This window comes from Schistocerca cancellata, chromosome 1, assembly GCF_023864275.1.
Source record: "Schistocerca cancellata isolate TAMUIC-IGC-003103 chromosome 1, iqSchCanc2.1, whole genome shotgun sequence".
NCBI lineage: Eukaryota > Metazoa > Arthropoda > Insecta > Orthoptera > Acrididae > Schistocerca > Schistocerca cancellata.
In genome coordinates, this window is record NC_064626.1 from 44948434 (window position 1) to 44971651 (window position 23218).

The 23218-nt window shown below is 43.1% G+C and overlaps 1 protein-coding gene across 1 annotated transcript in view; it reads right to left on the bottom strand.

The window, feature by feature from the left end:
• The window catches only part of LOC126149026 (probable cytochrome P450 6a13), a 69716-nt gene that overhangs the window by 29628 nt on the left and 16870 nt on the right, over positions 1 to 23218 (bottom strand). Inside the window, exons 3-4 of the mRNA XM_049915793.1 lie at positions 14469 to 14694; positions 220 to 441 (exon numbers count right to left, since the gene is read on the bottom strand). Of these exons, the coding sequence (XP_049771750.1) occupies positions 220 to 441; positions 14469 to 14694 (448 nt within the window). The remainder of the gene's footprint in view (positions 1 to 219; positions 442 to 14468; positions 14695 to 23218) is intronic.

Below are 23218 nucleotides of genomic sequence, written 5' to 3' on the forward strand. Positions count from 1 at the left end.
AAGCTCTCGTGTTTCCAGCCAGTCCGCAGACTGCAACATTTCGACTTCAGCCATGTTCACCATTTCCTGCGGAAGGGAGGGATAGCAACACTACCAACCTTCTGGAAGATCGTGAGCTTTTAATCACTGTTCTCACTTGTCTCGTGTTTACAGGTGTAAGCTGTAAGATTTTCATTTTTCCATGAGTGTATTTAATGTCGGTATTTGAATTCCCCGTACCTGCGACCACCATGTCGAGGTAGGACATCTCGTGCACGGCTTCGTACGTCACCTGCCCTCCATGTTTGCTGAGCACGCTGTCGACTTCATTCCTGAGGCGGTCCTGGATATGCGGGTTGACTGCCAGTTCGTGGACGCAGAAGCTCATTGTGGTCGATGATGTCTCGAAGCCCGCCACGAAGAAGACGAGGCACTGTGCAGCGAGTAGCTCGTCTGTGAGCGCTGCAACACGATAGACCAACGGTTGTCTGTACCCTCAGCTGTTTACCTTAATAGAATAGCTAACACTCCATAGAACTACCGAACTAGGGCTAAGTCTTTCAGAATACTCGTCACAGAATACTGTGATTACCAAGACAGCTCACCTTAAATATATCAGGTCAGTAATATAGCAGGTCAGCAACTGGAAGCAGTTAATTCAATAAATTATCTGGGAGTAGGCATTACGAGTGATTTAAAATGGAATGCCCATATAAAATTAATCGTCGGTAAAGCAGATGCCGGACTGAGATTCATTGGAAGAACCCTAAGGCCGGTGTGGCCGAGCGGTTCTAGGCGCTTCAGTCAGGAACCGCGCAACCGCTACGGTCGCAGGTTCGAATCCTGCCTCTGGCATGGATGTGTGTCATGTCCTTAGGTTAGTTAGGTTTAAGTAGTTCTAAGTTCTAGGGGACTAATGACCTCAGATGATAAGTCCCATAGTGCTCAGAGCCATTTGAACCAACCAATCCTAAGGAAATGCAGTCCGAAAACAAAGGAAGTAGGTTACAGTACACTTGTTCGGCCACCGCTTGAATACTGCTCACCGGTGTGGGTTCCGCACCAGATGGGGTTGATAGGAGAGATAGAGAAGATCCAACGGAGAGCAGCGCGTTTCGATACGGGATCATTTAGTAATCGCGGAAGCCTTACGGAGATGATAGATATACTCCTGTGGAAGACTCTGCAAAAGAGACGCTCAGTAGCTCGGTACGGGCTTTTTGTTGAAGTTTCGAGAATATACCTTCACCGAAGAGTCAAGCAGTATATTGCTCCCTCCTACGTATATCTCGCGAAGAGACCATGAGGATAAAATCAGAGAGATTAGAGCCCACACAGAGGCAGTTGACCCTAAATAACGAAACGTGTGAGGTCATCCACATGAGTGCTAAAAGGAACTCGTTAAACTTCGGTGACACGATAAATAAGTCTAATCTAAAAGCCGTGAACTCAACTAAATAGCCAGGTATTACAATTACGAACATCTTAAAATGGGAAGAACACATAGTAAATGTTGTGGGGAAGGCTAACCAAAGGCTGCGAAAACAGACCTACTAAAGAGACTGCCTACACTACGCTTGTCCTCTTTTAGAATACTGCTCCGCGGTGTGGGATCTTTACCAGATAGGACTGACGGAGTATATCGAAGAAGTTAAAAGAAGGGCAGCACGTTTTGTACTATCGTGAAATATGGGAGAGAGTGTCACAGGATTTGGGCTGGAAATCGTTGAAAGAAAGGCGTTTTTCGTTGCGACGGAATCTTCTCACAAAATTACAATCTCCAATTTTCCCCTCCGACCTATATAGGGCGGAACGATCACCACGATAAAATAAGGGAAATCAGATGTTGTTGTTGTTGTTGTGGTCTTCAGTCCTGAGACTGGTTTGATGCAGCTCTCCATGCTACTCTATCCTGTGCAGGGTTCTTCATCTCCCAGTACCTACTGCAACCTACATCCTTCTGATCTGCTTAGTGTATTCATCTCTTGGTCTCCCCCTACGATTTTTACCCTCCACGCTGTCCTCCAATACTAAATTGGTGATCCCTTGATGCCTCAGAACATGTCCTACCAACCGATCCCTTCTTCTGGTCAAGTTGTACCACATACTTCTCTTCTCCCCAATCCTATTCAATACTTCCTCATTAGTTATATGATCTACCCATCTAATCTTCAGCATTATTCTGTAGCACCACATTTCGAAAGCTTCTATTGTCTTCTTGTCCAAACTATTTACCGTCCATGTTTCACTTCCATACATGGCTGCACTTCATTCAAATACTTTCAGAAATGACTTCCTGACACTTAAATCTATACTCGATGTTAAGAATAGGACGCCATCATCATTTAATTGTACAGTAAAGCTGCATGCCCTCGGGAAAAATTACGGCCGTAATTTCCCCTTGCTTTCAGCCGTTCGCAGTACCAGCACAGCAAGGCCGTTTTGGTTATTGTTAGAAAGCCAGATCAGTCAATCATCCAGACTGTTGCCCTTGCAACTACTGAAAAGGCTGCTGCCCCTCTTCAGGAACCACACGTTTGTCTGGCCTCTCAGCAGATACCCCTCCGTTGTGGTTGTACCTATGGTACGGCTATCTGTATCGCTGAGGCACGCAAGCCTCCCCACCAACGGCAAGGTCCATGGTTCATGGGGGGAATCAGATGTTGTACGGAAAGATATAGGTGTTCATTATTTAATGCGCGCTATACGAGATTGGAATAATAGAGAATTGTGAAGGTGGTTCAATGAACCCTCTGCCAGGCTCTTAAGTGTGATTTGCAGACTATCCACATAGATGTAGATCATTGCAGCATGACGATGGACATAAAACAGAATGACCCCTTCAGAGACCGAGAAGGCCGTCGCTGTGACTGTCCCAGCTGAGAGTGTGGCTTTGAACTTTTTCTCCGACGGAGAAGTGGTGTAGCGCCACTCAGTGGATTGCCGTATTTGCGACCAGAATCGTAGCGCCCAAACAATTACGCGCAGACAGTCCGTCGTTGCACTTTATGGTCTTCCGGTAGGCGCGAGGAATCCAGCAGGCGCACACCTTTGAGTACACCAAATGGTGGACGGGTGTGTCGGCACTATTAACACGGTCATCTATTCATACAGCGACATGTTTGACTGTGATCCGTCATTCACCTTGTAATGGTCGCCTGCTCATAGATATAGCTAATTGCTATAATCGCACTATTTCACTCCCATTTACGGAGCTTGTTAGCACTTGATGTTACGTTGGCGCCATTAAAATGCATTGTGTTGTGGTAATCGCAGCTACTTGCTGTATCGCTGCTGTCTCTCGATGCTGATGCTGGCTCTACATCTGGCTGTCTAGGGTTAAAAACATGAGGTCCCGTGTTTTTTATGTGCTTTTGATGATAAAGAACGAGCGAAACCAACAAATATGTAAACTTCAAATATTTATTACTCTGGTGGCCATCTTAATTCCACTGTCCACCAAAGACCATGACTCAACACAAAGTAGAACTTGCGTTACATGTTCTTTGCATTGTTTATCCACCTCAAACAATAACACACAAACACACTTTACCAAAGTGACATTCCGACTGCCTCTCGACCCTTCTTGCTGCTCGTATTTATAACATTGTCAAAGATCTACTAAAAAGAGATATAGTTTATAAGTCACATGTACATCTGTTATCATAATTTGTGCAGAAAAGTTATTAATTTGCATCGAGTGACATAATTTAACATGTTATTAAAATGACAGACAGATTTGTTGACTTGACAGAATAATACTTTGTTACAAAAAGGCCGTTTTTTTAGAAGTTTGTCAATTGACTTCTCTAATTGGCATAAATAACTAAATAACATGAATTATTAAGAATTACATTGGTTTTCGTCTAAAATAGGATTGATTTCGTGAATACTGAGTGAAAACGCTCCTAGTGAACAAATAGGTTTCACTGGGTGATTTTTATTTAAGGAGATCCAAAATACCTAAGTTGGCCACTATTTTTCGTACTTCATATTAATTATTTAAGATGAACTTAGTGTTTTTACATGATGACATTTGCTGTATCAGTGATCAAGTGATATTAACTTTTGTGTGAGTCAGTTATTCAGTATAATTTAATGGGTTGAGTGTTTATGGAGACATGTTATGCAGTCATTGTTAACATACACAATACCTTTGCTATAATCATAAATACTCATTAAACTGGTTGAATTTGGAGGGTATCGCATACTTCGGTACAGTAAAGCCTTTAATATGTTCCGTTACAACCTCAAATGAGAGGGTCCGCACGTTCCATCATTGCAGGAGCTACAGCTGTGTACGGCCAGCCGGCACGCGATGGATGGGAGAGGTTGGTGCCACCTTGTTGCGATAATGACAGACACCTCGTCCAACGACTCACCGCGCTTTTGTTCAATGCCAGGTCTCCGCAGACTTTCTGCTAGCGCTACGAAGATCTGTGATGGTCATGTTTTCGGCTGAAAGAAACTCAGTGGCTGCTCTCAGGCTTGGTTCGCAGCTCCCTTACAGACGGCATTTTGAAGGGTACATATAGCGCCACCACCTATTGAAACTTCATAAAACTACATGTGCTCAAGCGGAAATATTCCACGCCGCCCGCAACAAACTCCGTAATTTTTCAGCTGAAAATGGCCAAGAGTGTATTCGAGCCTTCATCTCGCTATAATCATATTCTTATCCCTCACACCTACCACATTTAAGAAATTTAATGTTCCTTGATGCCATAGTTGTACGGTGGTGACCTATCCCTGCACTTTTTGAAGTTGTGCTGTGAAACTCTTGCCTTCGAGATTCAAATCAGGAGATCCTCTTTAGCTACACGATTGTCGATATAATCTCAAGAAATTTCCTGTGCCGTCGTAGTTGAGTTTACTCTTAACCATCCGTACTTCAGCGCACTTAAACTCCACAAAAATACCTTCAGGAAACGCTTCTTAAACCAGGTTTATACTCTACACCAACAGTTTCCCTTCGTTAAGAAAACAGTTCCTTTCTACTCCCAGGCTGCATGGTTAAAATCTGTTCCCGTCAGTTGTTTTACTGTCCAAATAGCAAGTCTCCTATACTACTTTGAGAGCTTCATTTCCGAATCAAATTCGCCCAGCGTTGCCTGATTTTTTTTTAATACACTCCATTACCTACAATTTACTTTTACTGACATGTGCCTTATAGCTTTTCTTCTGGATAACTACTCATTCCTGTCACCTTGGGAGTCTCTGAAGGAATTGTAATGTCATCGGCAATACTTAAAATTTTCGTCTCTTCCCCGGGCTCTCTGATCCGCTCTCCGAAATTTCTCCTTCGTTACCTTTGCTGTTGGTTTCGTGTACTGATTCAATAAAAATGGTATATACCACTGATTCGTCGCACTGCCTCCTCAACTACTGGTTCCCTTCCCTGCCTTTCCAATGCTACCACGGAATTTGTTTTCTAAATCTATGTCTGCATCTACATCTATACCACGCAAGCCACCTTATTGTGTGTTTAAGAAAGTACTTCGTCTATCAGTATCACTCCGCTATTTTCTAGTCTGGACGGTTCGCGGAAAGAGCGATTGATATTAAGCCTCCATGTAAGCTAAAGTCTCTCCATCGAACGTCCACGATCTTTCTATGAAATATCCATACGAGGACCGTCAGTTTTTGACGTTTTAAGGCAAACCACAACGTGATGCAGAGCGCCTTTCTTGAAGTATCTCCCAGTGGAGTTGTCTGAGCATCTCCGTGACGCTTTCGCGTATACTAAACGAACCTGTAACGAAACGTGCTGCTATTCTTTGTATCTCCTCTATTTGCTGTCGCAGCCCTGTCCGGTACGGATCCCAGAATGTCGAGCAATATTCAAATACTGGTACAACGAGGGTTTTATAAGCTACCGCTTTTGTGAGCGAGACACATTTTCTCGCTATTCTCCCTGTCAATCTCAGTATGGCGCCTGTCTTACCTACAATTAGTTTTATGTCATACGCATACTCACAGATATTTTATGGATGTGACTGCTTGTAGTAGTACAGTTGTTAAAATATCGATGTATCGGTACACCGAGACCACACGCGATAATATCTATTTTCGTATACGCGATACAATTACATCGATATATCGATATCAACATGTCAACATCGAGTGCCGATATTTTTATTATATATTAAATTTTTTTCACAATTTCTGGTAAATATCTGAAGTTGTTCTTTTGAAACTGTAGTAGAACATAATTTAGTTTCAATGTGTGAAGGGGTCTTACTACTTTTTAATGTTTCACCACGTGCGATCTGTCTCTCTGACTGTGTGAAGGAAGTATATGTGGCACAAAAGAGGAGGTTCGATTGTACTGAGAGGAGGAGGGGGGATGTTAATGGAATAGCAAGATTTCCGATTTGAAGAAACAGCACAGCTGATATTTCTTCACACAGGAATTATTCAAAAACAGTTGCTGAAAATTATGAACAAAAATCTAAGTGAGAAAATTGGTCTGTATGGTAGACGGAGAGGTGTGAGAGGAAATTCTGACGTAATCGACACTCGGAACTACAAAAAGAAACTGCAATGTTTAGCTTCGCCACGCAAATTTGTCTCTCCAGCTGCTAAGTCGCCGGCGTTGGCTGAAATGGAAAAACAGGGAAGTCGAGATGAAGTGTTCCAGACAAATCCTATATGTCACGAAACCGAACGAAGGACCCATCGGACACCTTTCATTACGTCACTTACTCGAATATGCAATTACAATTGTTATCAAAGTGACTATCGCCAAGAGTAAACGTGTGTAGTTTTCCTTTCAATTATTGCTCTAAGGAGAATAGGTAGGGTGCTAGTTTGTTGATGTAAAGAATATCTAATAATAAATCAATACTTTCCGTCGATACATCTAAGGACGGTAATGAATATTTTTAAATATCGATACATCGGAATCCCTATATTTCTAAAAATGTGAACAGTCCTGGTTTCTAGTGATTGTTCTTCAGTCTTATATCCATGCAATAATTAATCAGCCTTTCTGCCTACTTAAGCACAATATTGTCCGCCGCTCGTGGTCTCGCGGTAGCGTTCTCGCTTCCCGAGCACAGGGTCCCGGGTTCGATTCCCGGCGGGGTCAGGGATTTTCACCTGCCTCGAGATGACTGGGTGTTTGTGTTGTCCTCATCATTTCATCATCATCCAGGAAAGTGGCGAAATTGGACTGAGCAAAGATTGGGTAATTGTACGGGCGCTGATAACCACGCAGTTGAGCGCCCCACAAACGAAACATCATCTCTTAAGCACAATATTCTACATTTGTTTACTTTGAGAGGCAGCTGCCAGTCCCTCTACATCTGTATCTGTACGCAGCAAGCTACCTTATGTTGTAAGGTACTTCGTGCATCATTGTTGCTTCTCTGTTTTCTTGCTTCAGTCGTAAATGGTTCGCGGGAAGAACGATCGCTGTTAAGCTCCCGTGTGAGCTTCGATCCCTTTACTTTTACGTTCAAAGCCTTTCCGCGAGATACAGGTAGGAGAAAAGTATTGACTGGTTGACTTTAGCAGAAACACACTCGCCCAGAATTTTAACCACAAAGCACACGGTGATCCAAAACACCTCTCTTACAGCGTCTGTCTCTAGACTTGACTGACTGTCTCCGTGCCGCTTATCTCTATTTAAAAAAAATGGCTCTGAGCACTATGGGACTTAACATCTGTGGTCATCAGTCCCCTATAACTAGAACTACTTAAACCTAACTAACCTAAGGACATCACACACGTTCATGCCCGAGGCAGGATTCGAACCTGCGACCGTAGCGGTCACGCGGTTCCAGACTGAAGCGCCTAGAACCGCACAGCCACACCGGCCGGCTCTCTATTTTCCGTATCGGTCATATCGTGATACCGACCGCCGAGTGACGAGCAACGAACAATATTGGAATATTGGTCGAACGAGTGGTTTGTAAACTATGTCCTTTGTGGGTGGACCACACTTCCTGGTGATTCTTCAGACAAGTCTATGCCTGGCACCTGCCTTACCCGTGATCAGTTTTATTCACCTCACTCCATCTTCAACCGCTCTGTACGCGTAATCATTGATATTGATTTCACTGGAGTCGTTTTATCATACAAGAATTGGTATTCCTGCCTGTCTAGGCTCATTACGTTACTTCTATTTATGTTGTGGGTCAGTTGCCACTCCCTTTAACAGTTTTGATCCCCTGGAGGTCTCCTTTCTTTTCGCTATTACTTTGTAGCGTTACGGCTTTTCCGTACACATCATCCGCGAAAATCCTAACGGTACTTCCAACACCACCCACTAGGTCAGTTACTGTGAAAATTAATAGTCCTATAACACTCCCTTGAGGTTCGACCGATACTAGTCTTGCGTGTGAAGGCTCCTCTCAGTTGATAATGTCATGTTGTGTTCTGTTAGCTAGATACTTCTCATTCCACAATCAAAACCTTTGTCCATTCATGCTCAAAACTGTCAGGGCTGGAGATGGAATTTTCAAGTTGACCGCTCAGGTAATATGTAGTCTGATTTTAGCTGGCCTGATACTGTAATGTGTAAAAACGCTTCACTCTTTCGGCGACCTACGCTACAATGTTAGAAGAGCAAGTACAGGGTTATTACAAATGATTGAAGCGATTTCACAGCTCTACAATAACTTTATTATTTGAGATATTTTCACAATGCTTTGCACACACATACAAAAACTCAAAAAGTTTTTTTAGGCATTCACAAATGTTCGATATGTGCCCCTTTAGTGATTCGGCAGACATAAAGCCGATAATCAATTTCCTCCCACACTCGGCGCAGCATGTCCCCATCAATGAGTTCGAAAGCATCGTTGATGCGAGCTCGCAGTTCTGGCACGTTTCTTGGTAGAGGATGTTTAAACACTGAATCTTTCACATAACCCCACAGAAAGAAATCACATGGGGTTAAGTCGGGAGAGCCTGGAGGCCATGACATGAATTGCTGATCATGATCTCCACCACGACCGATCCATCGGTTTTTCCAATCTCCTGTTTAAGAAATGCCGAACATCTTGACGGAAGTGCGGTGGGGCACCATCCTGTTGAAAGATGAAGTCGGCGCTGTCGGTCTCCAGTTCTGGCTGGCATGAGCCAATTTTCCGCGGGCTACGCGTGAAATTTGCCGGCACGCGTTCAACCGTTTCTTCGCTCACTGCATGCCGACCCGTTGATTTCCCCTTACAGAGGCATCCAGAAGCTTTAAACTGAGCATACCATCGCCGAATGGAGTTAGCAGTTGGTGGATCTTTGTTGAACTTCGTCCTGAAGTGTCGTTGCACTGTTATGACTGACTGATGTGAGTGCATTTCAAGCACGACATACGCTTTCTCGGCTCCAGTCGCCATTTTGTCACACTGCGCTTTCGAGCGCTCTGACGGCAGAAACCTGAAGTGCGGCTTCAGCCGAACAAAACTTTATGAGTTTTTCTATATATCTGTCGTGTCTCGTGACCATATGCCATGAATGGAGCTACAGTGAATTTATGAAATCGCTTCAACCATTTGTAATAGCCCTGTACATTCGCATACTCTGTATGCAGTCGTATGTGTATCCCCGCAGGTTCAGTGCCCTTTCTGCTGTTGAGCGATTTCGGTAGCTTTATACGCAAGCTTTCTTATTTCGATATCTGTCATTCTGCCTCTCGTCCATCGCAGTAAGGGAGGAATTTCAGTACGACCTTTTTTCAGTTAAACAGGTATGCACAAGGCTTTTAGTATTTCGGCCTTATTTGTGTCATGCTAAGTTTCGAAGTCATTACGGGCACAGTGTTTCTGCACAGATGGCTTGGTCCGTTTACTGATTTAATATAAGATACTGCTTCTGAGGCATGTCTGTGGAGTCGTTAGACAGAACTTTCTTTAGAATTCGTTGAAAGCCTTACGTCTTAGTCTGCTTACGCTAATTGTGGCTTCATTGAGTACTTGTTTCTGTTTAGCTATGTTTAAATTTGTAGTGAAGCTAACTTTGGCTTCGTAGCAGCTTTCTACCATGGCTATAGAACCACGGAGGGTCTTTCTCATTCCTCAAAGCCTTGCTCAGCATATACTTGCTTAAAGCGTATTTTCCAATACTTCTGAAAATTGAAACTTCTTGGCAGATTAAAACTGTAATCCGGACCGAGACTCGAACTTGGGTCCCTTGCCTTTCGCAGGCAAGGGCTCTGCCAGCTGGGCTACCTAGGCACGACACACGATCCGTCCTCACAGCTACACATCCGCCAGTATCTCGTCTCCTACAATGGTTCCGAGTTCGAGTCTCGGTCCGGCACACAATTTTAGTCTGCCACGAAGTTTCGTATCAGCGCACAGCTGTTGCAGAGTGAAAATTTCATTCTTTTGAACATTGATCACTGATGTTCAACAATGGTAGCGTTGGAGATGAAATTTTCGTGTTGACCATGTAGGTAATCAGAAATCTTTATTCGCTCTTGCTAAGGAGAAATACATATATTCCTACCGATAAGATGAAGGGGCTTAGCGTTTAACGTCCCGTCGACAATTAAAGACAGAGCACTAGCTCGGATTATGGAAGGATGGAGAAGGAAAGCGGCCGGGCATTTGCCTTAAGAGATTTAGGGAGATGACGGATAACCTAAATGAGGACGGCCGGTCGCGGGTTTGAACAGTCGTCCTCCCGAATGCGAGTCCAGTGTGCTGACAACTGCGGTGCCTCACTCGGTTCTAGCTACCGTTCTCTGGATTCCTGTATGCAACAGAATTCAGCGAGGTTGTAAAAACCTGCTTTCCTGTTATACGCTGAGTCGAAAAACGCGGGCCTCGTGGTGATCAGGAGACCGAACAGGTTGCCTTCACGAGTCGGCTCTCGTATGCTCGAGTAATTTTCGGAAAAGGCATTTAGAACAGTGCTCCTGTCCCAACTAGCTGCCTTAATCACTTGAATCTCCCAGGAAATGGCTGGTAAGTTTTAATTTATCGTGCAATAGCCAGTTCAACGAAATCTCCACCTTGTACTATAACATAACGAGGAAATTTGGGCGTAATAATTGTGGTGTCACCGCCAGACACCACACTTGCTGGGTGGTAGCTTTAAATCGGTCGCGGTCCATTAGTACATGTCGGACCCGCGTGTCGCCACTGTCAGTAATTGCAGACCGAGCGCCACCACACGGCAGGTCTAGAGAGACGGACTAGCACTCGGCCCCAGTTGTACGACGACTTTGCTAGCGACTACACTGACGAAGCCTTTCTCTCATTTGCCGAGAGCTAGTTAGAATAGCCTTCAGCTAAGTCCATGGCTACGACCTAGCAAGGCGCCATTAGCCTTACAGTGCTTGTATTTAAAGAGTCTCACTTGTATCATCAAGAATGCTGTATACAAATGATGGATTAAAGTTAAGTATTCCAGCAGCTACGTACTTTTCTTTATAGCATTCATTACGTATCCTGTTCCAGACCTCACGCCAGTCTGCGTTAGATTATAGCGTGCATTTCGGCCTCCTCTAACTACAAGGTGTTGGCACATCTGCCAACACATCAATAATCTCTTTGATTCCGCTCTCTGCTACGTCTGCTACGTCCGAGAAAGGGAGTATATAAAGGCATCCGATGACCATCTCTGATCTTCCTTTAACACTTATCTTCACACAAATAATTTCGTATTCGCAATCTGTACTAACCTAACTAGATATTACCATATTTTTTATGTCTGTTAACAAGCCTCCATCGTCGGAATTGGAATATACACTACTGGCCATTGAAATTGCTACACCACGAAGATTACTTGCTATAGATGCGAAATTTAACCGACAGGAAGAAGATGCTGTGATATGCAAATGATTAGCTTTACAGAGCATTCACACAAGGTTGGCGCCGGTGGCTACACCTACAACGTGCTGACATCAGGAAAGTTTCCAACGGATTTATCTTACACAAACAGCAGTTTACCTCCTCGTGTAAGGAGGAGAAATGTGTACCATCACATTTCCGACTATGATAAAGATAGGATTGTAGCCTATCGCGATTGCTGTTTATCGTATCGCGACATTGCTGATCGCATTGGTCGAGATCGAATGACTGTTAGCAGAATATGGAATCGGTGGGTTCAGGAGAGTAATACGGAACGCCGTGCTGGATCCCAACGGCCTCGTATCACTAGCAGTCGAGATGAGAGGCATCTTATCCGAATGGCTGTAACGGATCGTGCAGCCACGCCTCGATCCCTGAGTCAACAGATGGGGACGTTTGCAGGACAACAATCACCTGCACGAACAGTTCGACGGAGTTTGCAGCAGCATGGACTATCAGCTCGGAGATCATGGCTGGGGTTACCCTTGACGCTGCATCACTGACAGGAGCGCCTGCGATGGTGTACTCAACGACGAACCTGGGTGCACGAATGGCAAAACGTCATTTTTTCCGATGAATCCAGGTTCTTTTTACAGCATCATGATGGTAGCATCCGTATTTGGCGACATCGCGGTGATTGCACATTGGAAGCGTACATTCGTCATCGCCATACTGGCGTATCACCTGGCGTGATGGTATGGGGTGCCATTGGTTACACGTCTCGGTCACTTCTCGTTCACATTGACGGCACTTTGAACAGTGGACGTTACATTTCTGATGTGTTACGAACCGTGGCTCTACCCTTCATTCGGTCCCTGTGAAACCCTACATTTCAGCAGGATAATGCACGACCGCATGTTGCAGGTCCTGTACGGGCCTTTCTGGATACAGAAAATGTTCGACTGCTGCCCTGGCCAGCACCTTCTCCAGATCTCTCACCAACTGAAAACGTCTGGTCAATGGTGGCCGAGCAAGTGGATCGTCACAATACGCCAGTCACTATTCTTGATGAACTGTGGTATCGTGTTGAAGCTGCCTCGACAGCTGTACCTGTACACGCCATCCAAGCTCTGTTTGGCTCAATGCGCAGACGTATCAAGGCCGTTATTACGGCCAGAGGTGGTTGTTCTGGGTACCGATTTCTCAGGATCTATGCACCCAAATTGCGTGTAAATGTAATCACATGTCAGTTCTAGTATAATATATTTGTCCAATGAATACCCGCTTATCATCTGCATTTCTTCTTGGTGTAGCAATTTTAATGGCCACTAGTGTAGAATGCTATTGCTGTTGATGTCCAGTTTTAGCCAGGTCTCTGTTCGCAGTACTATGTGGGCATTATTAGCACGTAGTCCGCCCCAGTAGCTGAGTGGTCAGCGTGACGGATTGCCTTCCTCCGGGCCCGGGTTCGATTCCCGGCTGGGTCGGAGATTTTCTCCGCTCAGGGACTGGGTGTTGTGTTGTGTTCATCATCATTTCATCCCCATCCGGCGTGCAGGTCGACCAATGTGGCGCCGAATGTAATAAGACCTGCGCCAAGGCGGCCGGACCTGCCCCGCGAGGGGCCTCCCGGCCAATGACGCCAAACGCTCATTTCCATTTTCCATTAGCACGTACAAGCGAGGCTGATTGTGTAATATTTCCAGAGACGCTCCGGTAGTTAAGTAATACCGCATTAACATTTTCTTTCCTTGTAACATTTTATTTCTGTTTACTTAAACAGCACTAAATAGAGGGGACCTTTTGGTTGGCAAGTCAACAATTTTCCTTGTAACATTTTATTTCTGTTTACTTAAACAGCACTAAATAGAGAGGACCTTTTGGCTGGCAAGTCAACAGTTTCCAGCCATGGTGCCGATACTTGGGAAGCAAGGATGAGTATAATATGCGCACCAGAAACATGACAAACAGTTCTCACCAAATCTTTTATGAAATCCTTTAAAGATCCAAATCAGGGCCGCTCGACTAGATTCGGGTAATGTGGCAGAATCCAGTTCCCACACTACAAGCCAGGTTCGGTCTTGCAAACGTGTCGAACACACCACAACCTCTGTGTCGTGCCACGGCCTGCCCAACCACGCTTCCACTGATTCCCCAGCGCCGCGCTGCTCTCCGGCTGTCCACTTTCTAGCGCCACACTCCCGTCGCGGCCAAAATCCACTTGAAACGGCCGAGCCCAAAGATCACACCATGCCGACCCGATCGATCAATCGACACTTGCCGCCACGGCTCATTTGTTATGACGAATGCTACGCTCTGTAACTGAAGAGGCATGTATTCTGTGCTGTCTGTCTTACGGGCTTTTGCAGGGGATTTCGTTAAGGGAGATAGTACAATTCTTCACCCGATATCGGAGGACGATAAATCCACAGCCAAAATCGTCAGAGAACCGTCTGAGCCACTGGTTGAAGCCTTCCACTTTGTTCCTAACCAGATGACCGCGACTTGGTCTAGAGACGATGCAGCAAAATGAATGCTGCTCTGCTTGTACACCACGCACGTCTTCATCAAAGGATCCAGCTGCCTGTAGGATTAGAGGATTGGCGCTGTAAACTTGTGGCTGCTCGTATTTAATTCTTGATAATTTCACAATTTCAGTTAGTGCGCTTGATTAACCATTTTCATAGGAAGAAATGTCATCTTCCTGCAGAACTTGCTGCGTACTTTTAGTGGCTTGCGTGTACTTACTGAGGTCGGTGTCCGGTGAGTGAGAAACGTTCTTGCCCTGGTCAGGACTCTCGTGGTCAGGGTCGACGTGCCCCTTCTCCTGCAGCTGAAGCAGCAGGTTGACGAAATCGTTCCTGACCACGCCATTCTTCTTCCTGTACTCCACGGTCTCACGCACGACGCCCATGAAGAAGCGCTCGTGTTCGGGACTCAGAAATTTTATGCGCAGTAGGTGACCAATACGCACCTGCAACACAAAATTGAATATTATTACGTCAGACACGTAAGGTACGTTCACTTCTTCCCTTGCCGGAGACGTAAATGAAATCCACAGAGGTGCATCGGGAACAGTAAGAAGTTATTATTTTATCCACGATGGCTTGTGAAAACCGCTGGTGTTTTCGGAAACCAGTGAAGCAGTAACCTGAAATGAGTCATGCTAGTAGCACATGTGCCCAAGACGTCGTACGTAGACTGGCTCATTGTTAACCCTTGATAATTGCAACGAAGGTGGTCTCTATTAATGTAATAGTGGTCTTCAGTCCTGAGACTGGTTTGATGCAGCTCTCCATACTACTCCATCCTGTGCAAGCTTCTTCATCTCCCAGTACATACTGGAACCTACATCCCTCTGAATCTGCTTAGTGTATTCATCTCTTGGTCTCCCCCTACGATTTTTACCCTCCACACTGCCCTCCAATACTAAATTGGTGATCCCTTGATGCCTCAGAACATGTCCTACCAACCGATCCCTTCTTCTGGTCAAGTTGTGCCACAAACTTCTCTTCTCCCCAATCCTATTCAATACTTCCTCATTAGTTACGTGATCTACCCATCTAATCTTCAGCATTCTTCTGTAGCACCACATTTCGAAAGTTTCTATTCTCTTCTTGTCCAAACTATTTACCGTCCATGTTTCACTTTCATACATGGCTACACTCCATACAAATACTTTCAGAAATGACTTCCTGACACTTAAATCTATACTCGATGTTAACAAATTTCTCTTCTTCAGAAACGCTTTCCTTGCCATTGCCAGTCTACATTTTATATCCTCTCTACTTCGACCATCATCAGTTACTATGCTCCCCAAATAGCAAAACTCCTTTACTACTTTAAGTGTCTTATTTCCTAATCTAATACCCTCAACATCACCCGACTTAGTTCTACTACATTCCATTATCCTCGTTTTCTCTTGTTGATGTTCATCTTATATCCTCCCTTCGAGACACCATCCATTCCGTTCAACTGCTCTTCCAAGTCCTTTGCTGTCTCTAACAGAATTACAATCTCATCGGCGAACCTCAAAGTTTTTATTTCTTCTCCATGGATTTTAGTACCTACTCCGAATTTTTCTTTTGTTTCCTTTACTGCTTGCTCAATATACAGATTGAATAACATCCGGGAGAGGCTACAACCCTGTCTTACTCCCTTTACAACCACTGCTTCCCTTTCATGTCCATCGACTCTTATAACTGCCATCTGGTTTTCGTACAAATTGTAAATAGCCTTTCGCTCCCTGTATTTTACCCTTGCCACCTTTAGAATTTGAAAAGAGTATTCCAGTCATATATATATATATATATATATAATTTTTTTGTACATGAAATACTTGGAACAACGCTTCGGGCTAAACATTATTCTTTAAAATATTGAATATAATCGATTAATAACAACTAACAGAAACTACAGTGTGTTGAGATATATATCTTATGTAGAGTCTGTATTTCCCATAAAATACGTTTACTATTCTCAACTGCGACTACCATCAGTGCCACAGGGAAAGAAATCCACACGAGGAACAGCACGAACAATTAAACCCAGGGGTCTGCAACCATCGATTTCAACCTAGTTCCCTCGGGAAAAAAAGAAAGAAGGAAAGAAAGGGAGGTGAAACGCTACGATGCGTCGTCCGTTTCGGTCCAGTAGAAATAGTTGTAACACTAGATAATAACGATATGTTACTTATACGGGGTGGCAATTACTGAACTCCACGAAATAAAATAGTCTGAGTTAGGATGGCCAAACTGCACGGTTGGCCGCGGGCTATGATGAGACTCGGTAAGCGCATGCGCACTCGCAGGACTTTTACGTTAATATGGTCTGTTTTAGCGACGAAGGCCACTTTCATGTGTTTGGGTTCATCAATAAGCTAAATTGGCGCATTTGGGGGACTGAGAATCCGCATTCAACGGCAAACTATTTGAGTTAGATAAGAAATCTCTATGGTGCGAGAGTTCGCAATTGACCCTGAATAAAGAAAAGTATGAAGTTATTCACATGAGTACTAAAAGAAATCCGCTAACTTTCGATTACGCGTCAAGTCACACAAACCTGACGGCTGTAAATTCAACTAAATACTTACGGATTACAATTACAATTAACCTACATTGGAACGATCACATAGATAATGTTGTGGGTAGAGCAAACCAAAGACTGCGATTCGTTGGCAGAACACTTAAAAGGTGCTTCAGGTCTACTAACGAGACTGCTTACACCAAGCTTGTCCGTCCTATTCTGGAGTATTACTGTGCGATGTGGGATCCGATCACGTGGGGCTGACGGATGACATCGAAAAAGTTTAAAGAAGGGTAGCTCGTTTTATATTATCGCGAAATAGGAGAGATAGTGCCACAGACATGATACGTGAATTGGAGATGAAGTCATTCAAACAAAGGCGTTTTTCGTTGCTAACGGATCGTCTCATGAAATTTCAATCACCAAATTTCTCCTCCGATTGCGAAAACATTCTGTTGGCACCCACCTACAAAGGGAGAAACGTTGGATACCACCCGCCATACACCCCTGACCTAGTCCCTTCGGACTTCCAGTTGTCTGGGCCATTAAAGGATGCAATTCGTGGAAGACATTTTGAGGACGATGAGTATCTGATCCACTCAGTGAAGCACTGATTCCGCCACCAGGACAGGGATCAGAACCGACACAGCATACACGCCCTCGTTTCGCGCTGGAGGAAGGCCGTAGAACGGGATGGAGATAAAACATCATTCTTTCGTATGTGTAATTCTCATTATTTTCAATAAAGAATTGTTGAAAAGAATAAAATGCGGTGCGTTACTTTCTGGGCAAACCTCGTATAATAAAAATCAGACCTCTGGTGATAATCTCAACTACCAAACGGAATCAAGACACCGAGCTTTATTGGCCAGCTTCCACTATTTGAATATTTAAGTAAGGTGTATCAGCAGCTAACTAGTTGGTTAACTTATTGCAGTCTTTTATGTTAATATCCAAGTTTATTCCCACTGCCAGTCCACATCTATGGCACCTGATTCATTCAATGTTTACACTGTTCTGTTGGTGCAGAAATAACTATCAATTTTTACAATTTAGTAATATTATTAGATCAGTATCACCCAGGTTTAGTTTGTATGTAATAGAGAGAGCAGAGCGTAATAGTTTTCGAAGTGACCGCAGTTCCTCAACAGAACACCAGCAGTGCGCTTCTCGCATCTTCCGTGTTGCCTGCGTTAATTGATTTCCTTAACCGTCTTAGTATAAAGACGTCGGTCACTGCACACGCTCCGACAACAAGCAGAACGCCTCGTAGCTTGTGTTATGAGCTGATACGATTATTATTATGCTGGAGACAGGCACACAAGCGTGCCGGCTTTCGGTAACGATGACCGTCAGCATAACCTTCCTTTCGATCATTGGTGGCCCCCAAAACATGGTAAAAATGGCTTTTCATTGTATTATTAGTTTTCATCATTAACTTTTATTTTATTCTCCAATCACATCACGACCCATTACTTTTCTGCATAGGACCTACCAGGGACACCGTCTGTTGCTTGATCGGTAAAGTGATGACAGCTCGTGATTTTAACATAGGTCAGTCCTGTTTCTCGCAGTTGTTCCACGTTATATGGTGACTGTAGCCACCTCTTTTTCATTTTAGTTACCACTTCGCTGGTTTTGAATCCAGCATCAGTTTCTGATTCCTAACTCTACTCCTTCGTATTTTAGTTTGTACTGGGCAGTTGAGGAGGGCTGAAACTTTGCCTAGCCACGCGAATTATTATTCTGCTAAATTCTCTAACAGCTCCCTATGTCATATTGTACAGGATTGTAAGTAACCTTCTTTTTGTACGAAATTATACATCTCTTTTATTAAATACGTATAGGCCCGTTCTTTGTGGGTGGTATGTGATTCACACTTAATTACCTAACTAGATGCGTCATATTTTATTCCTTGTTCAAGTCTATTCTCACAGTACTTTACTATATGTCATATAACTTCAGTTCTCCATTGTCAAAACATTAGTAATTTATAAAATTTTCTGTAGAGGTACTCACCAGAAGACGCAACTTAGAAGCTGCGAATGCGGTCAAGTGGGTCTCTAATCTACTTGAGTAGATACAGCTACAGCGCACTACCGGAATTTTCATACAGTGTTGTATTTTAATACCCTTAGGACCTTATTTAATTGAATTGACATCAATTACGTATAACCTGAGTCGGTGTTGATGGAACGTTATACCCTAGCGAACCTTCCTTCTCGAAAATCCGAAACATCTGTTGCGTTACTTCCATATGCCTCTTCCTCTGATGCATGGTATAACTGGGCATCCTCTAGCATTGCTTTTCGTCTACAGTATCTGTCGATGCCAGTGTTATTTTTCGAATTTTGGACAGGTCAGTATTATCTCAGCTGCTTTTCTGAAAACTTTCATATAACTTTATACACAGTATGTTGGATTTCAAGCTAAAATTTATGAAAAGAAATTACTTTATTTTCGTTGTGATAAACGGTAAGTACTATTTCTGAATGTACAGTTAAAATTATTAGTTGTAGAAACTTTTAAAATCACGAACTTTTGGCACGCTTAAAATTTCTGTTATTAATTGAGCAATACTGTACTGGTTACTATGTTCATTTCTGGATTCATTTATAAAATAATCATCGAAATTAATAATGTAACAGAAACTATTAGAAATCCATTTGTTAAGAAAAATTGTAAACCGTTTGGAATATTTTATTTCCGCTGAGTGAGACTGTCGTAAGCAGGCCTCTGATGTGATCGGACGTATTTTTGTATTTTGTGCGAACAATGTAATTTCGGCTTTGTTAATGTGAAAAATCAAAAGACCTTATGATATACTAAAATGTGACAAAATATATTAACGTAATAACAAAAATTCTCCAGCAACAATCTTGATATTTATTTATTTAATCAATCCAGCAGTGATGACCTAAAACGTGAGTTTTCAGCTTCAAGAATCAGTCCCCTAGACAAGAAGGACTGGAGTCAAATCTACACGAAAAGCTAAGTAACGTCAAAAGTTTATTGTAATATTCGTTCTTCTCAAATTTTTGATGAAAGACATTGCTTATTGTGGACAATAGGTGCAAGTAGGTAGGAGGGGGCTGATTACAGTAGTCCTTTGTGTTTTCATCTGTTTTCTTAGGTTTACGCCGTACAGTACTGGAGAGGAAGTGTTACGTCCTGAAATACATTTAAATTGGTCATGATATTCGCGAAATTGTAAAAAATGTTAGACTGGTACTGAATAAGGCTTCATTTACATTGAATTTGACACTCACTTTTCTAGAGACTGTTCGTAGTTTTTCTTCTATCTTCTATCAGGACACGTGTATCAATACATTCAATCAGGTTAATATTTTACCAGTAAGGATGTATTTGTATCAGTTACTCTTTTTGTTTCAAATTGCTAGTCGTTTATTATCTGTTCTGCTTTCAGAACAAAATAATGGTGATAGGGCTAACACCAGCCATTTTAATCAAGAATAGTAAGTGGTACAAAAATACTATGACGGGAAAATCGTTACACTGACTGCCTGTGTCAACTACCAGGGAGGGACAAACTTGTACAATTATTTAATAAGAAACCACAACACACCTCTGCACAGAATTTTGACCCCCTTTACAATCTGGGCAACTTTCTTGTACTTCTGAAGGCAACGTAACTTTTTTCAAAGGTACCAGCTTTTAATCTGCTACGTTGCTGTTCGCACTCTAAAAAGTGCTTCGGTAAACTGCAATACATTCAGGAGAACATTGTAACGACTACCCAAAGCACTTATGAGGACTCGAGGCACACCGGTACAAAGGTTAACTCAAGGACTGGCTACCTTTACCGTGCCTCCCTCAGTGAAATGGTATATTCCTGTGTACCCCTGATGTTCTGAGATTGCCGATCACTGGTCAAACGTCCGCTTTTAAATAGCACTGCTACAGACTGGGCATCAGAAGGACGTAGCGAGCATGCCAATAGAAGACGGTTTAATTCTTATCCCTGGTATCAGAACATCTCTTTTCGTTGTTGAATACATGTCTGAAGATGGCTACATCCGGTGATTCAGCTGACACTACCCGTGGGTTTTATACAACCCGTAACACCCACCACGTAGCATTTTCATATCCTCTCGCTTATTGTGACACAGATACAGACGTAAAAAAAAAAAAAAAAGAGGACGAACAGTTTAAAAAAGGAGAACGAAGTTAGATAAAAATTCAATAAATGAATTAATTGTTAGAAATAACATACGTCCTTTAAGTTTAAAGGTACTTCGCTGAAGATCCAATTCTCTGTAGAAGTGTAGGCTAGCTTAGCAGACAGCTGTAAAAAGATACATAGGTAAATACTTTTAAATTATTATACTCGACCATCAAAAAACCTTCAACAGATTCAAGGTTCAGCCGAGTCCTGTCATCATTCCACTGTGTTGTAATGAGCGAAAATACATCTTCCACTGCTGCGTTGTGTCCCCATATGCTGAAAAAGTTTTCGCCAAGATTTAACAAATCTGAATGACAATCAACAGACTTCCTTTGACAAAAATTCTTGGCCCATGTTTAACTAGGAGATAACCCACTAACTTCAGCATCATTACTATTCAGTTTCACAAACTGTCTAAAACTACACAACTGGTTAAAACATTTTACATCTTCAATTAAAAAAGCTTTAAATTTATCTTGTAATCACAAAAGGCATTTTTCAATATCATTGTAACTAACTTCGTTCTTAAGAGACATCCATTTGAAACAGGAAAAGCCGTCAGACATACAGAGCCATCGTTTAAAATATTCATGGCACTATTCCATCCTCTGTTTAACATTTAGGCAAATGAATGTTTCATTAAATTGCTTCTCAAACACCTTACATACTGAATCTAAAATTTCAGTCACATCAAGCACAGAACTGCCCGTCTTTCCTATCTGCATAGCATTGGAAGTGAACACAGACGTCAATGAATATAAGTGCCATACGTAGGCTTCGCTTAATCTATTCTCAAAAAACTGAAACGGAACCTTGGGTGGCTGGGTTTCAGACAGAAAGTAAGGTTTCAGAGCAGGATATATTTCCAGTACATTTTTAATGGCCGGGAAAAAGAGGTAACCACCTAGTTTTCACATGCTGTTCCTTTCTAACAGCGTATATAGAAAAGTATTTATGAACTGTCACAATGCCAGATAATTTATGAAACTCATTCGGTTACAATAAGCAGCAAACACTCACACATGAATACTGAGTACATGACAACAAATCTACGATGCCAAGCCAAGAGAATACGAAAACGGAACTGAAAATACGGAAGAGAAATTTTAAACAGTCGATATCTGCACTTGCTTATGGATCGATCCGTGAGTGGGGCATCGATAAAATCAAAGAACCTGCTGCCATCTATAGGTAAGGTAGTCCATTAAATTTCGTGAATGCAGCCACGCAAATAAAATTTCCTCCACTGATATTTCGGCCGCGTATCGTCCGGCCATCCACAGAGTGAGTCACAAGACTGACGACAAGATGCCAAGCGGGGCGTTAGATGCTCCACACCGGCGGTATTGCGCATGCGGGTCACAGATGCTGGTCGGTAGCACAGAAATACGTTTACACATGCGCCGCCTGTGCCGAAAGGGTACAGCATGGAATCCGACTCTTGGGGGTAATTAAACTGCAGAGAAGTCGTCATGGTGTCACCGCCGCCGATCATACTATTTCCTGTCGTTATGTAGACAGGAGTGACACCACCAGCAGTCGACCGATGGTGTAAACGCCCAGAAGATGACCCTTACGTCGGGTTGAAACCGGTTGGCGGCGTAATAATAATAAATGCGATTAAGACTGTTTTTGAATAATTGATGAATGTCTGTAATCCTTCGCCACAGGCGGCGCATGTGTAAACGTATTTCTCTGCCGCCGACCAGCATATGTGACCCCCCTGCGCAGTACGGCCGCGGTGGAGCATATAAGGTCGCGCTTGGCGTCTTGTCGTCAGTCTAGTGACTCACTCTGAGGATGGCCGGACAATACGCGGCCGAAATATCAGTGGGGGAAATTTTATTTGCGCGGCTGCATGACCGAAATTTAATGGACGCCACGAGAAGTTGAAAATGTGTAGGTAAAGTATTTAAGAAAAGAACGATAACAATCGCAAATAAAATTTTTATTACGGTCAACTGTGCGCTAAAGAAATACAATGAAAAAAAATCCACATGGACCGTGGGGAAAGAGATAAAAAGGAGGACATTTCCGGATTCATCCAGACGTCTGGTCACCCTACTCTCGCTCACTATGTGCAAGCTATTAGTCCCACAGAAAGAAATGAACAGGATCTTTTTGTAGGAAATTTAATGCAATAAATTTTTTTATGGGAACCGTTTTCGCTAGTGGCTGTAGCTTTGGAATTATCCGACGGAAACCTACAAAAGTGACCATCAACGTCGTTTTCTTGACTAACACGAAAACCGTGGCTTCCAGCGAAAACGTATGCCAGTACAAAACT